This window comes from Schistocerca cancellata, chromosome 3 (assembly GCF_023864275.1).
Source record: "Schistocerca cancellata isolate TAMUIC-IGC-003103 chromosome 3, iqSchCanc2.1, whole genome shotgun sequence".
Classification (NCBI taxonomy): Eukaryota; Metazoa; Arthropoda; class Insecta; order Orthoptera; family Acrididae; genus Schistocerca; species Schistocerca cancellata.
The window spans coordinates 524,706,157-524,727,490 of record NC_064628.1 but is presented as its reverse complement, the minus strand read 5'-3'; the positions used below and the strand labels follow the sequence as shown (position 1 = coordinate 524,727,490).

Below are 21,334 nucleotides of genomic sequence, written 5' to 3'. Positions count from 1 at the left end.
AGTATGTTCCTCACTTCAGGGCATGATGATAGCTAATCACAGCCCTGACAAAGGATGTGGTTCAGTCATTCCAATCCAAGACGGTACTGGGTGACAAAGAAGTCACACTTCTGTAGCTGGCTCTTGGGGGGGTGGTGGGAGGATTGGGGGGGGGGGGGGGGGAAATGTGGACTAGGTCTGATGAGTAGTACCTGTCTGTGAAGGACATGGTTAGATCTTCAATATATTGGGAAAGGGAATTCTTGTCACTGTAGATACACCATCCCTGGGTAGCAAGGCTGTCGGAGGGGAGAGTGACATTTTCATGTAGAATGTATGGCAGTTGTCAAAATGTAGGTTCTATTGGTAGTTGTTGGGTTTAAAGTGGATAGAGTTGTGGATGCAGTCACCAGAGAGTACGAGATCAAAATCTAGGAAAGTGGCATGCTGGGTTGAGGAGGACCAGGTGAAGTGGATGGGAGAGAAGGTGTTGTTGTTGTTGTTGTTGTTGTTGTTGTTAAGGAATGCGGATGGGTCTCTTATCCTGAAGTCCAGATCATGAAGATACCATCAATGAACCTGAACCAGGTCAGGGGTTTAGCATTCTGGGAGACTAGGAAGGGTTCCTCTTGATGGCCCACAAACAGGCTGGCATAGGGGGGTGACATGCGAGTGCCCATTGCTGTGCCATGAATTTGTTTGTATACTTCCCTTTCAAAGGAGAAGTAGTTATAAGTTAGAATAAAGTTAGTTAGGTGAATGAGAAATGAGGTAGTGTGTTTGGAGTCTGAAGGACTTTGGGAGAGGTAATGTTCAATTGCATAAAGACCATGGGCACAAGGGATGTTGGCATATAGGGAAGTGGCGTCAACAGTGACCAGTAGGGAACAGGAAGAAAAGGGGTAGGGATAGTGGATAGTCGTTAAATTTGTACGTAGGGCTAAAGGTGAGGCCTTTGGACAGGACTAAAATTTCTGTGGGGCTAAGAATTTTGGTGGAAAGGTTAACAACAATATTCCAGGATTGTTTGGGCTCTGGATTTGAAGTGTTGGTAGGGAGTTTTAGAGTATGTGGTGAGTAGAAATGGTCCACTAGGCAGGGTCTGATTGCTATAAGGGTGATGATCAGGGAGGAGCACTGTGTGTACGATAGGGGTTGGACAGTGGTGACCCAAGACGGCAGTAGGACATCAGCAGGTTGGATAATTTATAGAGGTGGTGCCTGGAATGTTCTTCCAGGTGCTGGAGAGAAAGGGATTTAATTTCAGAAATGTGACGTATGTGGTAGCGATTGTACAGCATCAGTATATTGCGGAGTGAGCAGAGGTGGTTCTGGGATGCCTGTGCCATGGAAACGAGCTTTTGCAATACCAGGTTTGTGAGGGACAGTGACTGGCAGAATCTGAAAAGGTGGAGGTCACTGTGAAAGGAGGGGTGGGACCCACCAAAGGAATTTTTATGTTTAGACCATTAGGGGAGGGGAGTCCATGGTTTAGGTAGCATTTAAGGACTATGATGTGGGACTGGGTTTTAGTCAAGGAAAGGGATACTTTTCTGAACTGGTGCAAAGATACAGCAGTGGTCCACTGTGGCAGGGATGGCATTGGAAAAATAGGAAATGATGTACAAAATGGGTAAAAGAGCACTGAGAGACTGGGAGCAGCTGGATAACAGAAAAAGGTCAGTAAAATTGCATAACAGGTGTACAAAGACACACAGATGGGGCGGGGGGGGGGGGGGGGGGGAGGGGGAGGAAAATAATTTATACAGATGTGGGAGTTCATGTGGCACAAGTATGTGAGGAAAATAAAAAATGTAAAAATACACGAGAATGAAGAAGGAAGAAGTATGATCAACATGAATAATTATAATTATTGGTGGGAGGAATTTGGGGCATGAGATGCTGCACCAACAATCTGAGTGGTCACATAGCTATTTGTGGTGTTTTGATGAGATCATTGACACTGTGTGGCTCTGAAGTCAGCACATGTGCAGTTTGTAAGGTGATGAAAATATACATGAAGGAAGAGAAAGAACGGACAATGAGAAGAGTAGTGCTTTACAAGTAGTAACAAAGGAAAATAACACAAGGATGTGGGATGGAAGAGAAGCTGTTAGGCAAAATCAAACAATGGAAACTCCATGTTAGAATACCAACAATGTAAGGAATAGGACAGATTGCTACTCATCTTAAAGAGGACCTGCTGAGTTGCAGACAGGCATAACAGAAAGACTGTTGTTACACATGCAGCTATTAGCTAAAACCTTCCTCAGCAAAGAGAACATACTCACATTCACAAAACACACCTAACGCACATTTGGCTGCCACTGCTGGCAGCTCCAACCGGGATGAGACTGTCACGTGAATAGTAATCTGGAGAGGGATGGGGAAGGGAGAGGGATAGCTTGGTATGGCTGTGTGGAGAGAAGAGCACTCTTTGCGGGGTGTGCAGGGATTACAGACTGCCAGGTGCAGTGTCAGGTGGTGGTGGTGGTGGTGGTGGTGATGGGGTGTGTGTGTGTGGGGGGGGGGGGGGGGAGATGGGGGTTGGAGGGAAATGGGGCAAAGGGGGCAGGTGGGGGGGGGGAGGAGGACCAGTTACTGCATGTGCAAGTCTACCAATTTGAAGAAAATCTTCAGACTAGTTCTAATGGCAGCAAACCAACCTGAGTGGTTTGTGGCCACTCTATAAACATCTTACTGCTACTAACAGAAGTAGTCAGAAGTTAACGTGTATATAAACAGTATACCAAGAAAAGATTTACTTGTCTGTGCAATTACAATGTCATGTGGAAAAGTGACACCTAACTCACTGCTACACAACCTTGTGCAAGAAAGGTACATATTATGCAGAAACAAAAATGTACATTTGTTTACCTACACATCAACTCTTGTTTCTGAACATAGCTTTGGGCAAAATTTATAACATTATACATACTGCACAATCTTACAGTAAGTCATGTGTCCTAATGTATGAGTAGATTATTTACGAAAACAGTTAACTTTTAAGTGTATGTTAAACAATCTGTTTTAAAACATTCAAGTTGTTAAATGAACATGTAAATAAATTTTATGTCCAAACAACAAATTTACTGAAAAAGATCTACATAAACAGCCTTACACAAAATTACTTTTGTTGAAAAAAATGTGACATTTTGTGAAACTGGAATATTCTTCTGCAAGTTGAATTTACAAAAATTAAGCTGAATGATTTATTAATAACTGCAGTTAACACAAAATAAATAGCCCTGTCTCTGAAAATGTGTATTTCATGAAACAGGTAGCAAACCCACTTTAAAAATGTTCACTGTCTGGAACTAGTCCAAAACAAATACAAGGGGAATAAAATCTAAACTGTCAACACACTCGTAATAAACAAATAACTATCAAATGTGTCCATTATTTTGTTCATCACTTTTAAATTTCAGACCAGGAAATTTTGTCCACTTGCCTTCTTCCTCTACATTGTCTTTTGAAATCCTTCTGATAGATTAAAATGACAAGTGATCATAACCTACAACAAATGATATGATAAATGAAACTCACCGAGAGTTCTTGGACGCCATAGCCACACATTATGTTAATAAGCCCACTCTGAAATAAACATAAAACAAAATCCTATTAGCCTTAATGTTATAATTAATATACTAAAACATGCAAGCAAAATTTCTAGACAATGAAATAAGATTCCTATAAAAGATGTTAGTTTACTTTTAACCTGATAGCTATCACAACATTTTTCCTTTGTGCCACATAACATTGTAATTTTATTTTATTAAATTGCCTTTTTTTTGGGGAAGAAGTGATTCCAGTTTAAATATCTAATCCACATGCTTAAACTAAAATATGTGATAACTCTGCTTTCAGCATGCAACAAAGGGGACATTTAGTACCATTTTCAACTGTGTCACAAACATGAAGAGAAATTTCATTTTTATGGCACTGATTATTGGAGGAAGGACAGCACAATCAAAACTGAAGGGTGGAAATTTAAATTACTGTTACTTTTAATTTTTTGGGAAGTATTGTAAACACACAATTTTTACCACGTCCTTCCTTCCAAAGGGGAAATTGCAGCAAGCAGCTGATCATAGAATAGCATAAAGAAATTAACTCCAATCAAGCTGAACTCTGAAATCTGTTTTGTATAAAGAAAGATCACACATTAATTTTACTGTGATATGGAATTAACTTTGACTAGCAAAATTTTGTGCATCCAATAAAGTTCAGTTGCAGTTGCCAGTTCATAATTTAGTGGCATTACAAAATGGATTTCATTTTGCACAAATAAAAATGGAAAATAAATTGTGCCATGTTAGGCACACTGGCCTAGTTCAAACACCTTAACTGTATTTCAGTTTGGCCATACCCCCATCAATGCTGCCTGTGACCTCTCTAACATTGAGATTTATCTACAGGAGCACAGGGGAGAAAGAGGTGGTGACAGCAACAGAATTGGAATCTGCAATGCAAGCAAGCAGAAAGTCATCACTTACTGAAAGAACACCCGACACGGATAGACTGTGTGTTTACTCGGCTGTGTCTAAGCGGAAGGGACCATGGTCTATCAGCCAAAGGACTACATTTGTGTATGCCTGGCACAAACACACTGGACACTTATGGAATGCCAATAAGCTGGATGCATAGAAACTGTGTCGTTAACGTGCTGGACATTCAGTTCGTTCAGATACTGTGTACTTATGGTTATGTCACCATTTCACATTTCATAAGCCACATGAGCTGTAGAGATTCAACACTTCTGTGTACACACTTTATTACAGAGACATTTGCCAATTTAAATTGTTCAGTGTTATCCTCTTTCTGTATGTGTATCTTACAGACATTTCATTTAAACATGTACAGTCTATGCTTGGTTATTCCTTAGTTCATAGAACACTTGTGCGGGGTGCATTTGGCAGTGAAAATTTGTAGTGCCTGTTTCAGGTACACTATAAGATACTGTATTCTATTTGTCATATGAAGGAACTCTAAGGTTATCGATATTAATGCTGTATGTAACGGCACAGCATCATGAACCTAATCAAGCTGCACTATGCAACAAGATGTGATATGACTATGGAAGTCACCATACATTGCTCCAATATTCTTGGACCACAAGCTAATGGCAGACATTGACTAGTTGTGGACTACAGGGACTTAAATAAGGTGGTGGTATTATCTATATCTATGATGGATGGTTTAAGAAGGCAAAGATATTTACCACAGTAGATCTTAATCAGGCATACTATCAAATGCCATTAAAAGAAGGGTCTAAGCATGTAACAGCATTTCCGACACAGATTAGAACCTGTCTGAATTAAATCATTTACCATTTGGGTTGACTACAGGCACGCTCTCATAGTTAATGGCTGCAGCATTTTCCGACACATAAGAGAAGTTTTTCGTAGATTGAGGGGGGGGGGGGGGGGTCTCCAACAAAGAGATTTCTATCAATCTGGAAAGAGTTGAAGCAATCAGACGGTATCCCATCTTATGAAATGTGAAGGAAGCACCCATATTTGCCAGGATAGCCATTTTTTCAGAACATCTATTTGTGAGTCTGCAGAGAAAGAACATACGCTTCAAGGGGTTTGAATGATTTACAGAAATTTTATTAAATCTCTGAATTATAAACTCTGAACATACTGCACATGTGGTAAGGAGAAAATTAAGTACTACATTGAGCATAGGCAATTCACCCTACAAACTGACAAGCAGGTGCTCAGCTGTATATTGGTCATGTCCAGAAAGATCAGTCATGTAGCCAGATGGGTGACCTCAATATTAATTCTCAAGTGCATGACATGAGTCTTGGCAGCTGGAAACTGAAAGCCATGGGTGAGAGCCCATGACTGTGCCTTTCATATGGCATCCTGTAGGTGATGCTCAGCAACATCCACATTAGATGAGCAATAATAAAAGCAAAAATTGTCAGCATATAAGGAGGGCGATGCCAAAGACTCTACAGCAGCCACTAGACCATTGATGGCCATCAGAAAGAGGGGGACACTCAGTACAGATCCCTGCAGTGTGCCATTCTCTTGGCTGCTGGGGGCACTGAATGAAGCACCCAGTCGAACCTGGAATGTATGGTGCAACAAGAAGTTCTTGACAAAAATCAGGAGTGAACCCGGAGATCCCACTTATTTAACATAGTGAGGATGTGGTGACCATGTTGTGTCATAAGCCTTCTGTAGGTTGAAAAAGTTATGAGGTGCTGAGGACATGCAGAGGCCATCCGGAGGGTGGAGTCCAGATGAACCAAATTATCAGCAGTAGAGCGGCCTTTGCAAAAATCACCCTTAGATGCAGCCGAAAGGCCCCGAGACTCAAGGAGCCAACACAGCTGCTTGCTCACCATGTGCTTGAGCAACTTACACAGAATGTTGGTACAGCTGACTGGGTGATAACTGTCCATCTTTAGGGGGTTCTGACCCTGTTTTAGTACCGGAACTATTGCACTTTCCTGCCACTGGGATCTTGTCCTAGTTTCAGATCCAATTAAAGAGGGCAAGGATGTGACACTGACAATCCACTAAGAGACATTTCAGCATTCGGTTGTAGATGTGGTCTAGCCCTGGAGCAATATTAGGGCAATGGGCTATGGCACTGGAGAGTTCCCATTCAATGAAGCGGGTAGTGAAAGATAAGCGCATTTGCTCCACCTACAGTTTAATTAGCTGAAAGGTGGGGTGGTGGTTCTCAGATGCAGGTCCACAAGCATAGTCCTCAGCAAAATTGTTGGTGACTGCATCTGGATCAGTGTAAATGGAACCATCTAAGGAAGTATTTGGTACACCTGCAGCAGACTGGAAGCTATAGAGACATCTAATCTTTACTCATACTTACAGTGGAAAAACACGTGGTGGAAACACACTGTTCCCAGGATTCTTGCTTTCAACAGTGGTATCCTGAGGAAGACACGATGCCTCAGTTAGCTGTCAAAAGAGTTGCCATTGTATGCTGAACAGCTGCATTGATACTGCCTTGCAGCTTAGGACAACAGCATCTACATCTACATCTACATCCATACTCCGCAAGCCACCTGACGGTGTGTGGCGGAGGGTACCTTAAGTACCTCTATCGGTTCTCCCTTCTATTCCAGTCTCGTATTGTTCGTGGAAAGAAGGATTGTCGATATGCCTCTGTGGGGGCTCTAATCTCTCTGATTTTATCCTCATGGTCTCTTCGCGAGATATACGTAGGAGGGAGCAATATACTGCTTGACTCTTCGGTGACGGTATGTTCTCGAAACTTTGACAAAAGCCCGTACCGAGCTACTGAGCATCTCTCCTGCAGAGTCTTCCACTGGAGTTTATCTATCATCTCCGTAACACTTTCGCGATTACTAAATGATCCTGTAACGAAGCGCGCTGCTCTCCGTTGGATCTTCTCTATATCTTCTATCAACCCTGTCTAGTACGGATCCCACACTGCTGAGCAGTATTCAAGCAGTGGGCGAACAAGCGTACTGTAACCTACTTCCTTTGTTTTCGGATTGCATTTCCTTAGGATTCTTCCAAAGAATCTCAGTCTGGCATCTGCTTTACCGACGATCAACATTATATGATCATTCCATTTTAAATCACTCCTAATGCGTACTCCCAGATAATTTATGGTATTAACTGCTTCCAGTTGCTGACCTGCTATTTTGTAGCTAAATGATAAAGGATCTATCTTTCTGTGTATTCTCAGCACATTACACTTGTCTACATTGAGATTCAATTGCCATTCCCTGCACCATGCGTCAATTCGCTGCAAATCCTCCTGCATTTCAGTACAATTTTCCATTGTTACAACCTCTCGATACACCACAGCATCATCTGCAAAAAGCCTCAGTGAACTTCCGATGTCATCCACCAGGTCATTTATGTATATTGTGAATAGCAACGGTCCTATGACACTCCCCTGCGGCACACCTGAAATCACTCTTACTTCGGAAGACTTCTCTCCATTGAGAATGACATGCTGAGTCCTGTTATCTAGGAACTACTCAATCCAATCACACAATTGGTCTGATAGTCCATATGCTCTTACTTTGTTCATTAAACGACTGTGGGGAACTGTATCGAACGCCTTGTGGAAGTCAAGAAACACGGCATCTACCTGTGAACCCGTGTCTATGGCCCTCTGAGTCTCGTGGACGAATAGCACGAGCTGGGCAGAAGTGAACCTATCCCAATCAGCATTGCAGAGAAGCCATCTGGGAGGGTGTCCTGGGGAGAAACACTGAAGGAGTGGCAGGAAGATCGTGGACTCTCCAGTGGATAGATGGAAGTCCAAGGCTGCAAAAGGAAGATCAATGGGTGAATAAGTTCTGTGTGCCACACTGAAGTGTGTGGGGGCACCCAAGTTCATGTGGAAGAGATCGAGCTGTGCCAGGAAAATTTCAATGTCTTTACCATGGACAGTGATTACTGCTCCACCCCACAAATGATTATAGGCTTCGGAGTTGCCCAACACTAGGAAAGGTGGGGGAGGCAAGAGAGTAATTGAGACAGTAAATTCTTGGACACAAGATCATCGGGAGGCAGATAAACATTACAGATGGTAAAATCCTGATGTGTTCTTACCTGAATAGCCACAGCCTTCAAAGACATATCAAGAGGCACAAGATAACTATATATGGGTCCAGAATATACATACAAACTCCACCCAACACCCCCTCATAGTCAGTATGATTCTTAAAATAGTCTCAGTAGCCATAGAGGGCAGGGGTCCGAGTTGCTGGAAATACATGTTTCTTGGATGGCAATACAGAATGCAGGGTAAGTGCTTAAAAGCTGCCATAGCTCAGTCAGGTGGTGGAAAAATCTGTTACTATTCCACTGGAGGATCAGACTGCATACTATGGGGGCACGAAGGGGCCTGGAGACTGGGGGTTGGTCAGGTTACGACCATGGATCACACGCTGCCACCACATGAGACATCAGAAGATCCACTGACATATGTTCTGCAGCACATTGCCTGAGGAGATATGGTGCCTCAGTGGCCATTGGAATCTCCACCTTGGGCATAGGAGGAGTGCATGCAGAGTCTGGTAGTGTGGGGACCACCAGTGTTCTTCTTCTTAGAGGACTTCCTTTTGTCCTCCTCCTCCTCCTCATCCTCCTCCTCAAAAAATGAGAACTGAGAAGGTTTTCCTGAACAGGTTTCAGGGATAGAGGAAGAACTAGAAGTCTGACAGCCAGCAGCCTGTGGTTCCTTCAGCCATGATCTGGCATCTGGTTGTGGACCAGCAGAAACCGTAGGAGGGAGAGCCTTGAGGGACCTTTTCCTAGCCAGAGAAGCCACAGGAAGATGAGGTGCTTCCGGCTGGGGGATGGGGATCAGTGTCCCCAGCAGGCAGGGAGCCAATGCTCCTGAACTGGGTGCAGTGGAAGCACCAGGAGGGCCCCCAACTGCCTCAATGGGAGGGGACGGAGAGGCAGTCATTAGCAGGTGGCTCAGGGCCCACTGTAATAGGCACAATGCAGGAAAGTACCAACAGACAAGGCAACAACACTGAGGCCGTAGCATATGTTTGTGTCATTTGTATGGTATTAAGACACACACACTTTTCCTGACCTTTTCTGAGCTTGTCGAGGGTCTTGTACTTGTGGATTTTCCCCTCATGCTTAAAAACTGAGTCATTTGGTGAGCAGGGCGGATGGAGCACACCAACAGCTTACACAGATGGGGGAAGGGGCACAAAGAACGTTTGCATGCAACGGATGTCTACATCCCCACAGAAAGGGGTAGTAGTGGTGCAACGGGAATACACCTGTCTGAACTTCATACACTTGAAGCATCTCGTAGGAGGAGGAAGATAAGGTTTCACATCACACTGGTAGACCATCACCTTGACCTTCTCGGGTCAAGTATCATCCTCAGAAGCCAAGGTGAAGGCCCCAGTAACAACTCTGTTTTCCCTTGGTCCCTTATGGACATGACAGATGAAATGCATACCCCATCGCTCTAAGTTGGCCCGGAGCTCACGGTCATGTTGTAAAATAAGATCACGACCAAAAATGGTGCCCTGGACCTTATCGAGACTCTTGTGGGGAGTGACAGTCACAGGAATGTCACCCAACTTTTCACAAGAGAGCAGTGCCTGTGACAGGCTAGGAGATGATGTTTTAATCCAGAGGGAACTGTTTGTCACCTTAGAGATGCCTGCAACTTCCCCATATTTGTCTTCAATGTGTTCAACAGAAAATAAGGGCTTTGTGGTCAAAAACGTGTCCCCTTCAGTCCTGGTACGGATCAGGTATCAGAGGGAGTATTTTTCTCCTTGTCATTTCATCCTACGTTCCTCCCACAGCATGGCCGAAGAAGGGAACGCGTTGGGACCATATTTCGTTGCACCATACAAGGTCTTTCCATTCAAGGAGACTGCTGGGGCCATGTGATGAGGAGCAGGAGAAAGCGTTAAGTCACTTCATGTGTGAACTATCCGTCACAGTGCCACCTACTTCAAATGGGGGCTCTCTCCATGGGTGTCACCCAGCCTCAGCAATGGCTACCTGGCCAGTAATCAATTGCTGGGAGCCTTCGTACCCCAAACATGATGGGCACAATCTCCATGGCATACATGGGCAGTTTACAGTGCATGCACCAACAGTGTGATCCCTGTGTGGTCAGGCGGTTACCGCTGCACAACTAATTGACAATCGCTCCACACTGGGATGGCTACCATGCTGGGTTTTGGGCGTACTGTGGCAACAAGTAGGAAGGGTGGCAGGGTAAAGACATTGAGCATACAATGCAGTGGGCAACCTTCCCTGCACAATACGCACTTATGTAAAATATGGAAAAGATGGCTGGTCAAACCCAATAATGGACCATATAATTGTTCATGGACGACACTATGGCACTATGGCCAAATCAAGGCAGGGTCTGCACCAAAAGGACTATTTGACAAAGTCAGAGGAAGTAAGAGATAAGTGTAGATTTGCACCACAGAAAGAGGAAGTAGTGCTGTAAAGGTTAGGGCCCCGTGTAGCCAAGGATGTACTCACCACAAAGCGGTGAGGCCCCAGAGGGTAGGGGGTGTTGAGATAGTTGTGCTTGGGTAACTGGTCCTATTACTACTCAAATAATTTCAGGAGCCTCCAGTGGGGTATATAAGACAAGAGGAAAGATCATATAATAATTTATATGGCCAGATGTTGATAACAAGAACTGAAATGTTCATCCCACACACAGGTGTGTGGGACGAGCAAACCCAACCAGTACAGTAGGGTTGGATATTTAGCTTCCAAGATGGTGGACAGACACTTCCAACAGATGTACATTGATTTTGTAAGGTCTACCTAGATCTAAGGCCAGCAATAAGTTCTTGTTACCAACTGGAAGAGCAACCATACAAGATGTCATTCAGAAACTGCAAGATATATTTGGCACCTGTCTCCCCCCCCCCCCCCTCACAGTCCATATTACTGACAGTGCAACTGCATTCACAGCACAATAATTCAAGCAATTCTGTGGTGCAATGGGTGTACGATATACCACCACCATGCCATATTGTACCAACCCCTCATACATGGAAGGGATTGAGAGAACCTTGCATCTGCCCTTGTAGCACACAACACCAAAGACCAAAGTCAATGAGATCATTCGCTGCTTTGGTTAACCATGAAATTTAACACTGTGCGTCACCAGAACTACCAGACCACACTCAGAAATTTGCTTCTATGTTACCAAATCTCAACTCCAGTGAACAATTTAAGGTCCATGAGTACTTATTGCCTAAAAGAAAAAGTGCTCAGCAGGTGGCTGTACAGTGGAGGAAAGTCAAGAGGAATATTCAGAAGGGTTATATGAGGGCAGCCACATGATACAATGAGGGGGCGACAGCCAAACAGCTACCAAATTGGGAACAAGGTATTTGCCCAGAATTTCAAAGGAGTGAGCAAAGCTTCAGAAAAAATAAGCTAAAATTGTTTCCCAGATTCTATGGACCCTTTGGAATTCAAGAATTTTTAACACAATCATTTGAAGACACTCCAAACAGGGAAGGAGATCTGGCCACAACTAACTCCAGTAAAGCCAGGTCTGTAAGGGCCGATTCTGGAGTTTCTTCGGCAGGTTGCCTAATAGCAGGGAGTGCAAGAGGGAAGAGAAGGGTGGTGGTGGTGTGGGAGTATGAGCTGTGTTCAGCAGTATGGCCAAGGTCAGTAACACCAGAACAGTAATTCTATGTTTTTCATACTCCCTATCAATGCTGCTTGTGACCCCTCTCACACAGAGAAGGGTTTATCTGCACGAGCACGGTGTGGAAAGTGATGGTGACAATGATGGCAAGTTGAAATCAGTAATGTCAGTAAGCAGGAAGTTGTTGCTGACTGAAGGAATGCCCCACTCAGACAACCAAAGTGGAAGGGACCATGGTCTGTCACACAGAAATTAAGTGTTGTCATTCAGTTCTTTCAGGTACTGTGTACAGAAGGTTTTGATGCCATTTCATGATTTCCATTTTTATGATGTACTATTATTTGCTCATGAAAATGCCTGTATATATTTCATGTGTTAGGTGAGGTGTAGAGATTAAACACTTCCATATTTAAACTGTTCAGTGGTATCTGCCTTCTGTATTTGGTATTACGGACGTTTCATTTAAACATGTACAGTCTACACTTGGTTATTCCTTAGTTCATAACACGCTCATGCAGGGCACATTCAGCAATGAAACTTTGTAGTAACTGTTTCTTATATGCTTGGCTTTTATACGCCCATCTTCAGATGTTGTAACTTGGTGCTGTGACCCCAGAGCGACGTGTATGAGGCGCAGTGTGCTACCTGTGAGCACAAAGCATGCTTTGCTATGTAGGTAGCACACACTGTGCCTTGTACACGTCCACTGTGGCACTCTGGGGTCACAGCATCAAGTTACGACACCTGAAGATGGGCGTATAAGAACCTGAATCTGGTCATTTGATAGTAAAAGAACTTTACAACAGGATTGTTCGGGAAAAAAGAAGAAGAAGAAGAAGAAGAAGAAGAAGAAAGAGAGAGAGAGAGAGAAAAAAATTTGTTCATAATAGAAATCATTTTATTGTTTCTCAGAATATTCCTCATTAAAATTTTACAATTTTTCATGCATTGATAGCAATCCTGAAAAAATTTTTTTCCATTCTATTTTGGTATCTCTAAACAGTTTTGGAAGGATTCAACAACTTCTTAGCAATGAAAATCATGGTCCACACATCTGACAACAAAACTGAAGCGTTAGGCACTTAATCAGGCAAATATAGGCAATGATACATTAGTTCAATGTTTTCTTCCATCAAATAATCAACCATTTAATCTAGCATGTGACAGATGATAATGTCAGAATGAAGAAAGATGCAATGTTTTCGATTATCTTTCCCAATTTTGTCAATGATCTGAAGCCGACAAACTGCTGTATACCATTCAGCATTAACCGTAATATGATCTACTAAAACGAATGTCACGGCATGTCCAGTAGAATCGAAGAAATGAGTAATAATGCTTTCGGAACTGCTTCATGAATGAACCACTGTTGTCAGTCTTTGTTCACGAAAGGACACCTAAACACTTGACTGCTGCTTAAATTCCTGCCTGTAAGAACATGTCTAAGTTTTGTTCCCAATTGCAATGTAGTATACCGTATTTACTCGAATCTAAGCCGCACCTGAAAAATGAGACTCGAAATCAAGGAAAAAAAATTTTCCCGAATCTAAGCCGCACCTGAAATATGAGACTCGAAATTCAAGGGGAGAGTAAAGTTTTAGGCCGCACCTCCAAATCGAAACAAAGTTGGTCCATTGTAATGAGACACAATTTAGGTCGAATGAATGACGATACAGCTACAGTAGTTTGGTTCGCGTAGTAAGCTAAGCAGTTAGGCTTTACCAGGTAGCCATAGCTATGCGTCAGGCGCTCCGTCCATAATTATACGGGTACCCTTCCTTTTTCACGTGCTTCGTCTGGTTTGGATCGATTGCTTATTTTTCTTTGATCTTATAAGTGCCGTTCTCTTTGTTATAGGTGTTTACGTCACTCTAAGCTGAAAATGCATTACTGTACTGTGTCATGCACTGTTTGTCGCATTCTGATAATCAGTGTTTACGGCCTGTCGCCGCTCGCGGCGTGGCTTGCTTTTGTGCGCACTACCACCGCTTACAATTAAAAAAAGAAAAAGAGAGAAATCGTCTCATTAGCGAAACAATGGCAAGAGACTGCTATTTGTTGTTACTAACACTGCTGCTTTCTTTGACGATCAACAAGAACCAAATAATAGACTGCGTATGATAGAAGATGTTCTGAACGAGAGTTTAGCGAAAATTTTTCTGTTTGAAAATCTTTGCAGACGTCTCTTTAGTACATAACATTCTGCACAGAAATTAGTCATCTTAGATTTAAAAATCTAGTCAATTGACGTGCTTCATTTCTGACTATCACTATTAGGCATAAGAATAATACGAATATAAACATGAAATGATATGTATATTCTTCGGCGTTTGCTGTTGTCTCACTCTAGTTTCGTAGTTTATTAAGCGGACAGGATTTAAATGAGATAGCAGCAAACACGAAAGAATACATGGCAAAATGTTTATATACGTATTATTCTTATGGTGAAGAGAATACTGCATGTGATTCACAATTCATAAAAGTTCCTATTAGTAACCATCTCTTCTCATAGGTAGAAAAAATTCAGAACGTAGAGTTGGCCATATTGACAAACATCCCAAACAGTCTTGCCAGTCGGATTTTCGTAGTACGGTACATTGAAATGTTGCTACATTCGAAGAATAACAATACGGAATTTGTATTTACTTCGTTGGATAATGTATGAAAATGCAGTGGTCGAAACTCGGGGCGGAGAAAAAATTTTGTCTTCCATCGTTTTTTTTTATTGATTTACTGACGCAGAGGTTTTGGCGCCAGTATTTATCTTTGTGCCTGAAAAGCATGCATGTGAATCGCTACATATATTCGACGGCAGAAGTTAGTTGTGGCGGCACCTACCAACATTTTTCAGAACTTCTGCTTACTTTGCACTCGATTCTAAGCCGCAGGCGGTTTTTTGGATTACAAAAACCGGAAAAAAAGTGCGGCTTAGATTCGAGTAAATACGGTACACATTTTGCATTTCTCCGTCAAATTTTTTTTTAGTATTTCCTTACAACCAACTGACCTAACTGACTGATAAAGCCAATTTTCACCTTCAAAGAAATTGCACAAAATCTTCCAGAAACATATTTTTTTATAGCTAAGTGTTTTTGCAAAATCAAACTTGCTTTCTGTCTGATGGCTACCTCTCCAATCCCATCACACATGGCGTTTTGGAATAACACCCAATTTTGGGTGACCTTCACAAACTTCCTTGCTGCCAGAAGCACGACCATAGTGAGACTTTCAGACTGTAAACAAACTTTCCTGAAGGTGATCGACTGGCGAAATGTGAGCTGCTGTTTTTCACAACACTGTAAACAATCTACTTTGACAATTTCTGAGCTCCCATTGATCTAACAATACCAAACAAAAATTTTAAAAATAATAGTTATGTCACATCTCTACACCACTGTCTAGTCCTCGCGTGCCAAAACTCACAGTGTGACCCTTGTATACTCATCTACAGATACTTTGGTAGTGTTGAGTCCACAAATGTGACACCTAGCTCATTATCTGGCAATGCACTGTCTCCTACTTACCACAGTCATTCATGTACATAAGGTTTTATCAAATATTTTGCAGCATGTCTGTTGTGATAGTTAATGGGCACAGTTTGTAAACAGCAGAGGCAATAAGTGGCCGGAGACAGCTTTATTTAATCACTGGCTATTATAAACGTAGCTCTCAACAGTGTTACGGACTGTGGCCACTGACATCCACATTCAGGTATTAACCAACTAGACATTACATGCAACATTGATCTGATTTGAATGTGCAGCAAGACACTGGCAGCCTTCAATGAAGCTACAGCCTTGAATAGGAGGAAATTTTACAAAATATAACTGATTTTCATTAAAGAAATGACTTACATAAAAAGTTAATTCCTTAACTAATAAAACAGAATTGGAAAGACAGGAACGAGCAAAATGGAAATTTTTAAAGGAAGTGTTCTGCCCTACTTCTACCACCATTTTATTTAGGTGTCCTACAAGGCAAGATAAGTGGGATGCAACCTAAGAACAAAAAAATCAGACTACAAATATATTTCAATGCTATTAGTGTTGTGGCAACTCAGAACAAAAAATCATCTCCATTGTCAATAGAATTGATCTGTACTGAAAGACCCCAGTCAAGTTACATGAGTAGAGTAAAATTAAGAAAAGAAGTATAATTCCCTTTAACGTCTTAAGTTTTTTTAAAAAAATATCCAGCACTACAGCCACCAGTACACTTAATATTATTTAATGTGCAAATGATAGCTGGATGTTGGTTACGAAATAGATATGGCAAACTGAGACTGTCCTCAATTGTGACTGAGTCCCTTTCAGTATGCACCACTTCAGTTGATGTGAGATCAAAGCAACTGATTGGCATTGATATCAAATAAAAAAGGTAATTCCAATGAACATAAAAGTTAAGTAACTTAGTAATTTTGGCAGCAGGGAGATCTGATACTAGACTGACTCAGATACCAGAGAGCATTTTTCATTACAGTACAAAAATATGTTTAGACTCAAGCTTCGATAGTCACTAAGCAAAAATCTCATTTTTAATAATTTGGTTACATGTTGAAGGTTAATTATAGGATATGGGGAAAATAATTAGTGTAATTCTGCATACTGTATTACTGTTGATTAAAAGTATTTGTTCCGAGTTTGTTCTGGACTTTTAACTCTATTCAATACACTGTCAATCCTCACAGTCTCTTGCACACATGTATGAGCATAAAAACGAAAATTCAAAAACATTTTTACAAAAACAAGGGAGAGAGGTTCATTAGAAATTCGACATACAAAAGAACTTACACTGATATCTGTAGCATTCATGCAGCAGGAGAATGGCACACCACAGCGTTCAACACTGGGTGAGGAACAGTTAAAATATTCATTTTTTGACCAATCCATGTAGCCTTCTGAGCTGAGACCACAACATTTAAACTGAAAAAGGCAAATATTTATGTAATTTTCAGTAATAAGTAAATAATTTTATGCAAAGTATTAAAAATAATTCAGCGCAACTTTAACAACGCATGAAAAGACATTGCTACTTACCGTAAAGAAGAAACATCAAGGTGCGGAAAGGCACAATTAAAAGACACTTACATAAAGCTTTCAGCCACAGCCTTCATTTATAAAAGAGAGACACAAACCATTCACACACAACCACTAACTCTAGCATCTTGGCCCAAGATGTTGAGTTGGCAGTTGTGTGTGCCCGGCGTGTGCTTGCTTGTGTGAATGGTGTGTGTGTGTCTCTTTTGCTGACAAAGGCTGTGGCTGAAAGCTTTTCGTAAGTGTATTAACTGTACCTGTCTGCAATCTTTATGGTAAGTACAACTTTGTAACATTCATGAGAACAGAAATATTTCACTTATGACATAGCACTATATCTTTAACAATCCATTACTACTGACCTGTGTTTTGCTTATTAATATCATATGTAAAGACAAAACTTCAGTCAGGAGGACTGGAATAAATGGATGAACACTGACATTAAAGACGTGGGAAAACATCCTATGTGAAGTTTTCCTCATTCTTCCAAATTTCTTTGAATTTGGGCTGCTTCAATTTTACTTTCAGTCTGCATATTTCACTGAAATTATTTGTTAGAGAATGAACACAATGCAGTCATGTTAGAGGTACACATTCAGCAGTCACCTATGGTGATTTTCGAAGGAAGATTAGGATTTAATTCCATGCTGATGAGATCATTAGAGGTTGAAGTTTTGACAGGAAAAGGGTAATAGAAGCACCTTAACCACTTCACCACTTAATTTGAGTGATTTTGGGAAACAAACTTGATACGTATGGTGGGTGTTTGATCTTTCTAAATGTGGGTCCAATGATTTAAATACTGCATTGCCTTGTTCAGCATGATGTGGACCAGTTGATAGAGATCAGAAAATATCATGGCATCTTCTCACTCTCAATGAGAAGCTTCTGAGCTTGAGCCTTTTCCCTCTCTGTACAAGGATTTTAGTACTTCTTGAACAATGTATGAACTAAAACTTCACAGTACCACTTAATTTTGTTCATTGCACATATCAATGTTAGCATTGTTGAAAACCAGCTGAAACTGCTAAAATGTAACAATTTAACATGATTAAGAATATCATTAACACCCAGTAAAAGATGTAAAGTCTGGTTGGTACCTGTATAAAAGGCTTCTTGATGGACATAACGTACCACAAAGCAATTCTCAGTATGTGTGATGACCCTCTATAGCTCATGTTTTATGTTAGTGACTTAGCAGATGTTATCTATGAGGAAGTATTCTCTGATAAAAGGTGTAATACCACTCAATTATATAAAATTGTATTGACTATATCTAATGATAAAGAACTAGCACCTAACATAGGAAAATTTAAAGTCATGGATTTCATTGTATATGAAACAGTAGTAACTTATGACTCTACAGTTCATAATTACAGCTGGTATCAGTCATATACAGTGACCTGGATTGGTTATACAAACACCTGGAATGAACAATGTATGGGGATATGAAGTGGGACAATCATGTAGAATCAATTATCAATAAAATGACTGGCAGACTGATTTATAGGCAAGATTATATGAAATGGATTGCTTATAACATAATTTTAAAATCTGCAAGCAAGTGTATGGGATTCATTCATAGGCTGTATTAACACATGCACCAGAAAGTTATAAACAGAAGTGCAGGGCAAATGTTAACATATTTTTATGGGTTGGCAAGGTTTAAGGAAATACAACAAAATATGAATTGCCAGACACTTCAAGAATGACACACATTTTCCCAACACTGGGTGGAAAATTCCATGAAGCAGTTTTCAAGACAGAATCTCTGAATATTCTTCAGCTTCTCAGATAATACTCTTATATGGACTGCAAATGTAAAATTAGATTAAGAACAGCATGTCCAACTCATTTTTCCAACACTCCGTCTATGATGGGGAGAGAAAGAAAATTGTCTACAGTACAATAAAAATATCTTTGTCATGCATTTACAGTGATTTGTGGAGTATAACTGTAGCCTGTCAATCACAATACCAAATAGGAATTAATGCCAACAACACGCATCCACCGTGACAATCAGTTTGCTTTTGTGTTTTTTCCTTTTTCTTTTATTTTCAATACTTTCTTTTGAACTGTTACTCCTTCAACACAAGTCCAAACGGGGATATAATCGCTGGAAGTTTTCAACAGAATTCAAAGGCAAGTTTATAACAACATCAATACAGTGTCAGTGTTTCGAAGGAGAAATAGCTGAAAGTTGTTTCTGATGTCTATATAGCCTGAACACTGAAATACACATGAAATTGTTGTCAAAGGAGCTTACAAACCTGTTTTCTTGTACCTGAGTGCTGATGGTGAGGAGTGATAAGAGGTTAAAACTAAATGCTGCTACTCAAAAACTTATATCAAAATGAAGATATGCCACCAACGAACCACTTAGTCCAAACAAATATGAGCTCTTAAGAAGTAACACTCAAACACACACTACTAAAGCTTTTATAGCAACAGAATTTTTAACTTTGTTATACTAGCTCAGAAACCAGCCAAGTTCCACTCAAATGTATCTACAACCTTTCAATTAGGGGGTGGGGGGTGTTTTCTTCAGCTTTCCTCTGTAATGTTGTGAGCTTGTGCTAGAGAGAGAAGGAGTAGGTAAAGAATGGTTCTAGCAATAAGACTAACTTCATTTTCTCACACATGTACCAGAGGTTTCTATCATTTTCTAATACGTCAACTTTAATTTCCCTTTCTTCTCAAGCACTGCCCTTTGTTGGATCTAGATGTTGAAGTTTCACTACTCATTTACTATTACGTAACACTATTTTAAACATACAGTTATTGTCGCTCATTCTGCCAGAGTTATGTAGCATGGCTCTACATTGAGGCAGTGGTATTTAGGGCTCCCACCACATAACGCAGGACTACACTACACACAGCTGTGATACAGTAATGACTCAAATACAGAACACAAGATCTCCCAATGCATGCAACATGAGTGAGGCATACACACAATAGTTGTAGATTCCCACAGTAGAGTCAGCCAAACCTCTACAACTTTTATACTAAATTTAGCACTGTTGTACTGAACACTAATAGACAAGCTGGTTTTCCTGGGTGCCATCTACTTTGTCATAAGGCTGTTTTTTGGTTTCAGTGACACGTAGTCACAATGCTTTTTGCAGTTTTTCTACATCTGCATTCAGTACAATACAACATGTCACTATACAACTGCTGAAATTGAGTCAAGTACAAAACTGTTGTAAATGCTTAACACCCCCCCCCCCCCCCGAGATTCTTATCCATAACTGCATTTGGTACTGGAAGAAATTTCACCATTTCAACAACAACAAAAGAGAACACAAACTGTGCCACAATAGGATCAACCGGCAGATTTCAGTGCAGTAACTAAAGAGGGAAATACTTAGAAGCAATCTTTTCTCGTAGCTCATAACCATAAAGCTTGTTCTGCAGAAACAGAAACAGTACACTGGTAATCTCTTTGAGTGAAGGATAATGGAAAGGACTACTTATTCAACCCCCCCCCCCCTTGCTCACTTAAGTATTTGTACAAAAATTTTAACAAATTAAGCATTGGTTTGGGGGTTTGGCTGATCAGGGGAGGGGACCCAACAGCGAGGTCATCGGTCCCATCATCTAAGATGGCAGAAACCAGGGGAACAGCTAAACAAACAACACAGTCCAGTCAAGGGGAAGGGAAAAGAGGTAAAAGAAACATTGGGGCGGCAGGTAGAGTAAATAACAGGAGGTGGGGGGGGGGGGGCAGTGAGAGCAGAGGCACCCCAGCGACATGACACTTGTCGGGGCACTAAGCACTGCTGCCGACCCTTCCCAATCCCCACACCATACCATACCATACCATACCAAGATCATGACCCAATCAGGTCAACACCAAGGGAAGAAGACACAATGAAAGGGGAAACAAAAGATTAGACAAAATGTTGGGAAAAAAAGGGGGGGGGGGGGAGAACCAGGCCATGCGGAGGCAAGGCCAATATGCCCATTAACCACTGCCAACTCTAACCAAGGGACTCCAATTACAGATGGAAATTCAGGTACTTAAACCTAGGAGGAAAAGCCACTTTCACAAAGAAAACCAAGGGCAACTGTAACAGTGCGAGGGTCATATGCTAACATCTGGGACAAGAAAGGTGATAGGGCACATTTAGTGTGAAGGGCCAAAAAGTGGGGATAATCCAGCAAAATATCGATCACCGTGAGGT

At 41.3% G+C, this 21,334-nt stretch overlaps 1 protein-coding gene across 1 annotated transcript in view; it reads right to left on the bottom strand.

Moving 5' to 3' along the window:
* Window positions 1-21,334, bottom strand: part of LOC126175347 (tetraspanin-33-like) — a 77,096-nt gene that overhangs the window by 28,661 nt on the left and 27,101 nt on the right. Inside the window, exons 4-5 of the mRNA XM_049922076.1 lie at window positions 16,905-17,036; window positions 3,526-3,573 (exon numbers count right to left, since the gene is read on the bottom strand). Of these exons, the coding sequence (XP_049778033.1) occupies window positions 3,526-3,573; window positions 16,905-17,036 (180 nt within the window). The remainder of the gene's footprint in view (window positions 1-3,525; window positions 3,574-16,904; window positions 17,037-21,334) is intronic.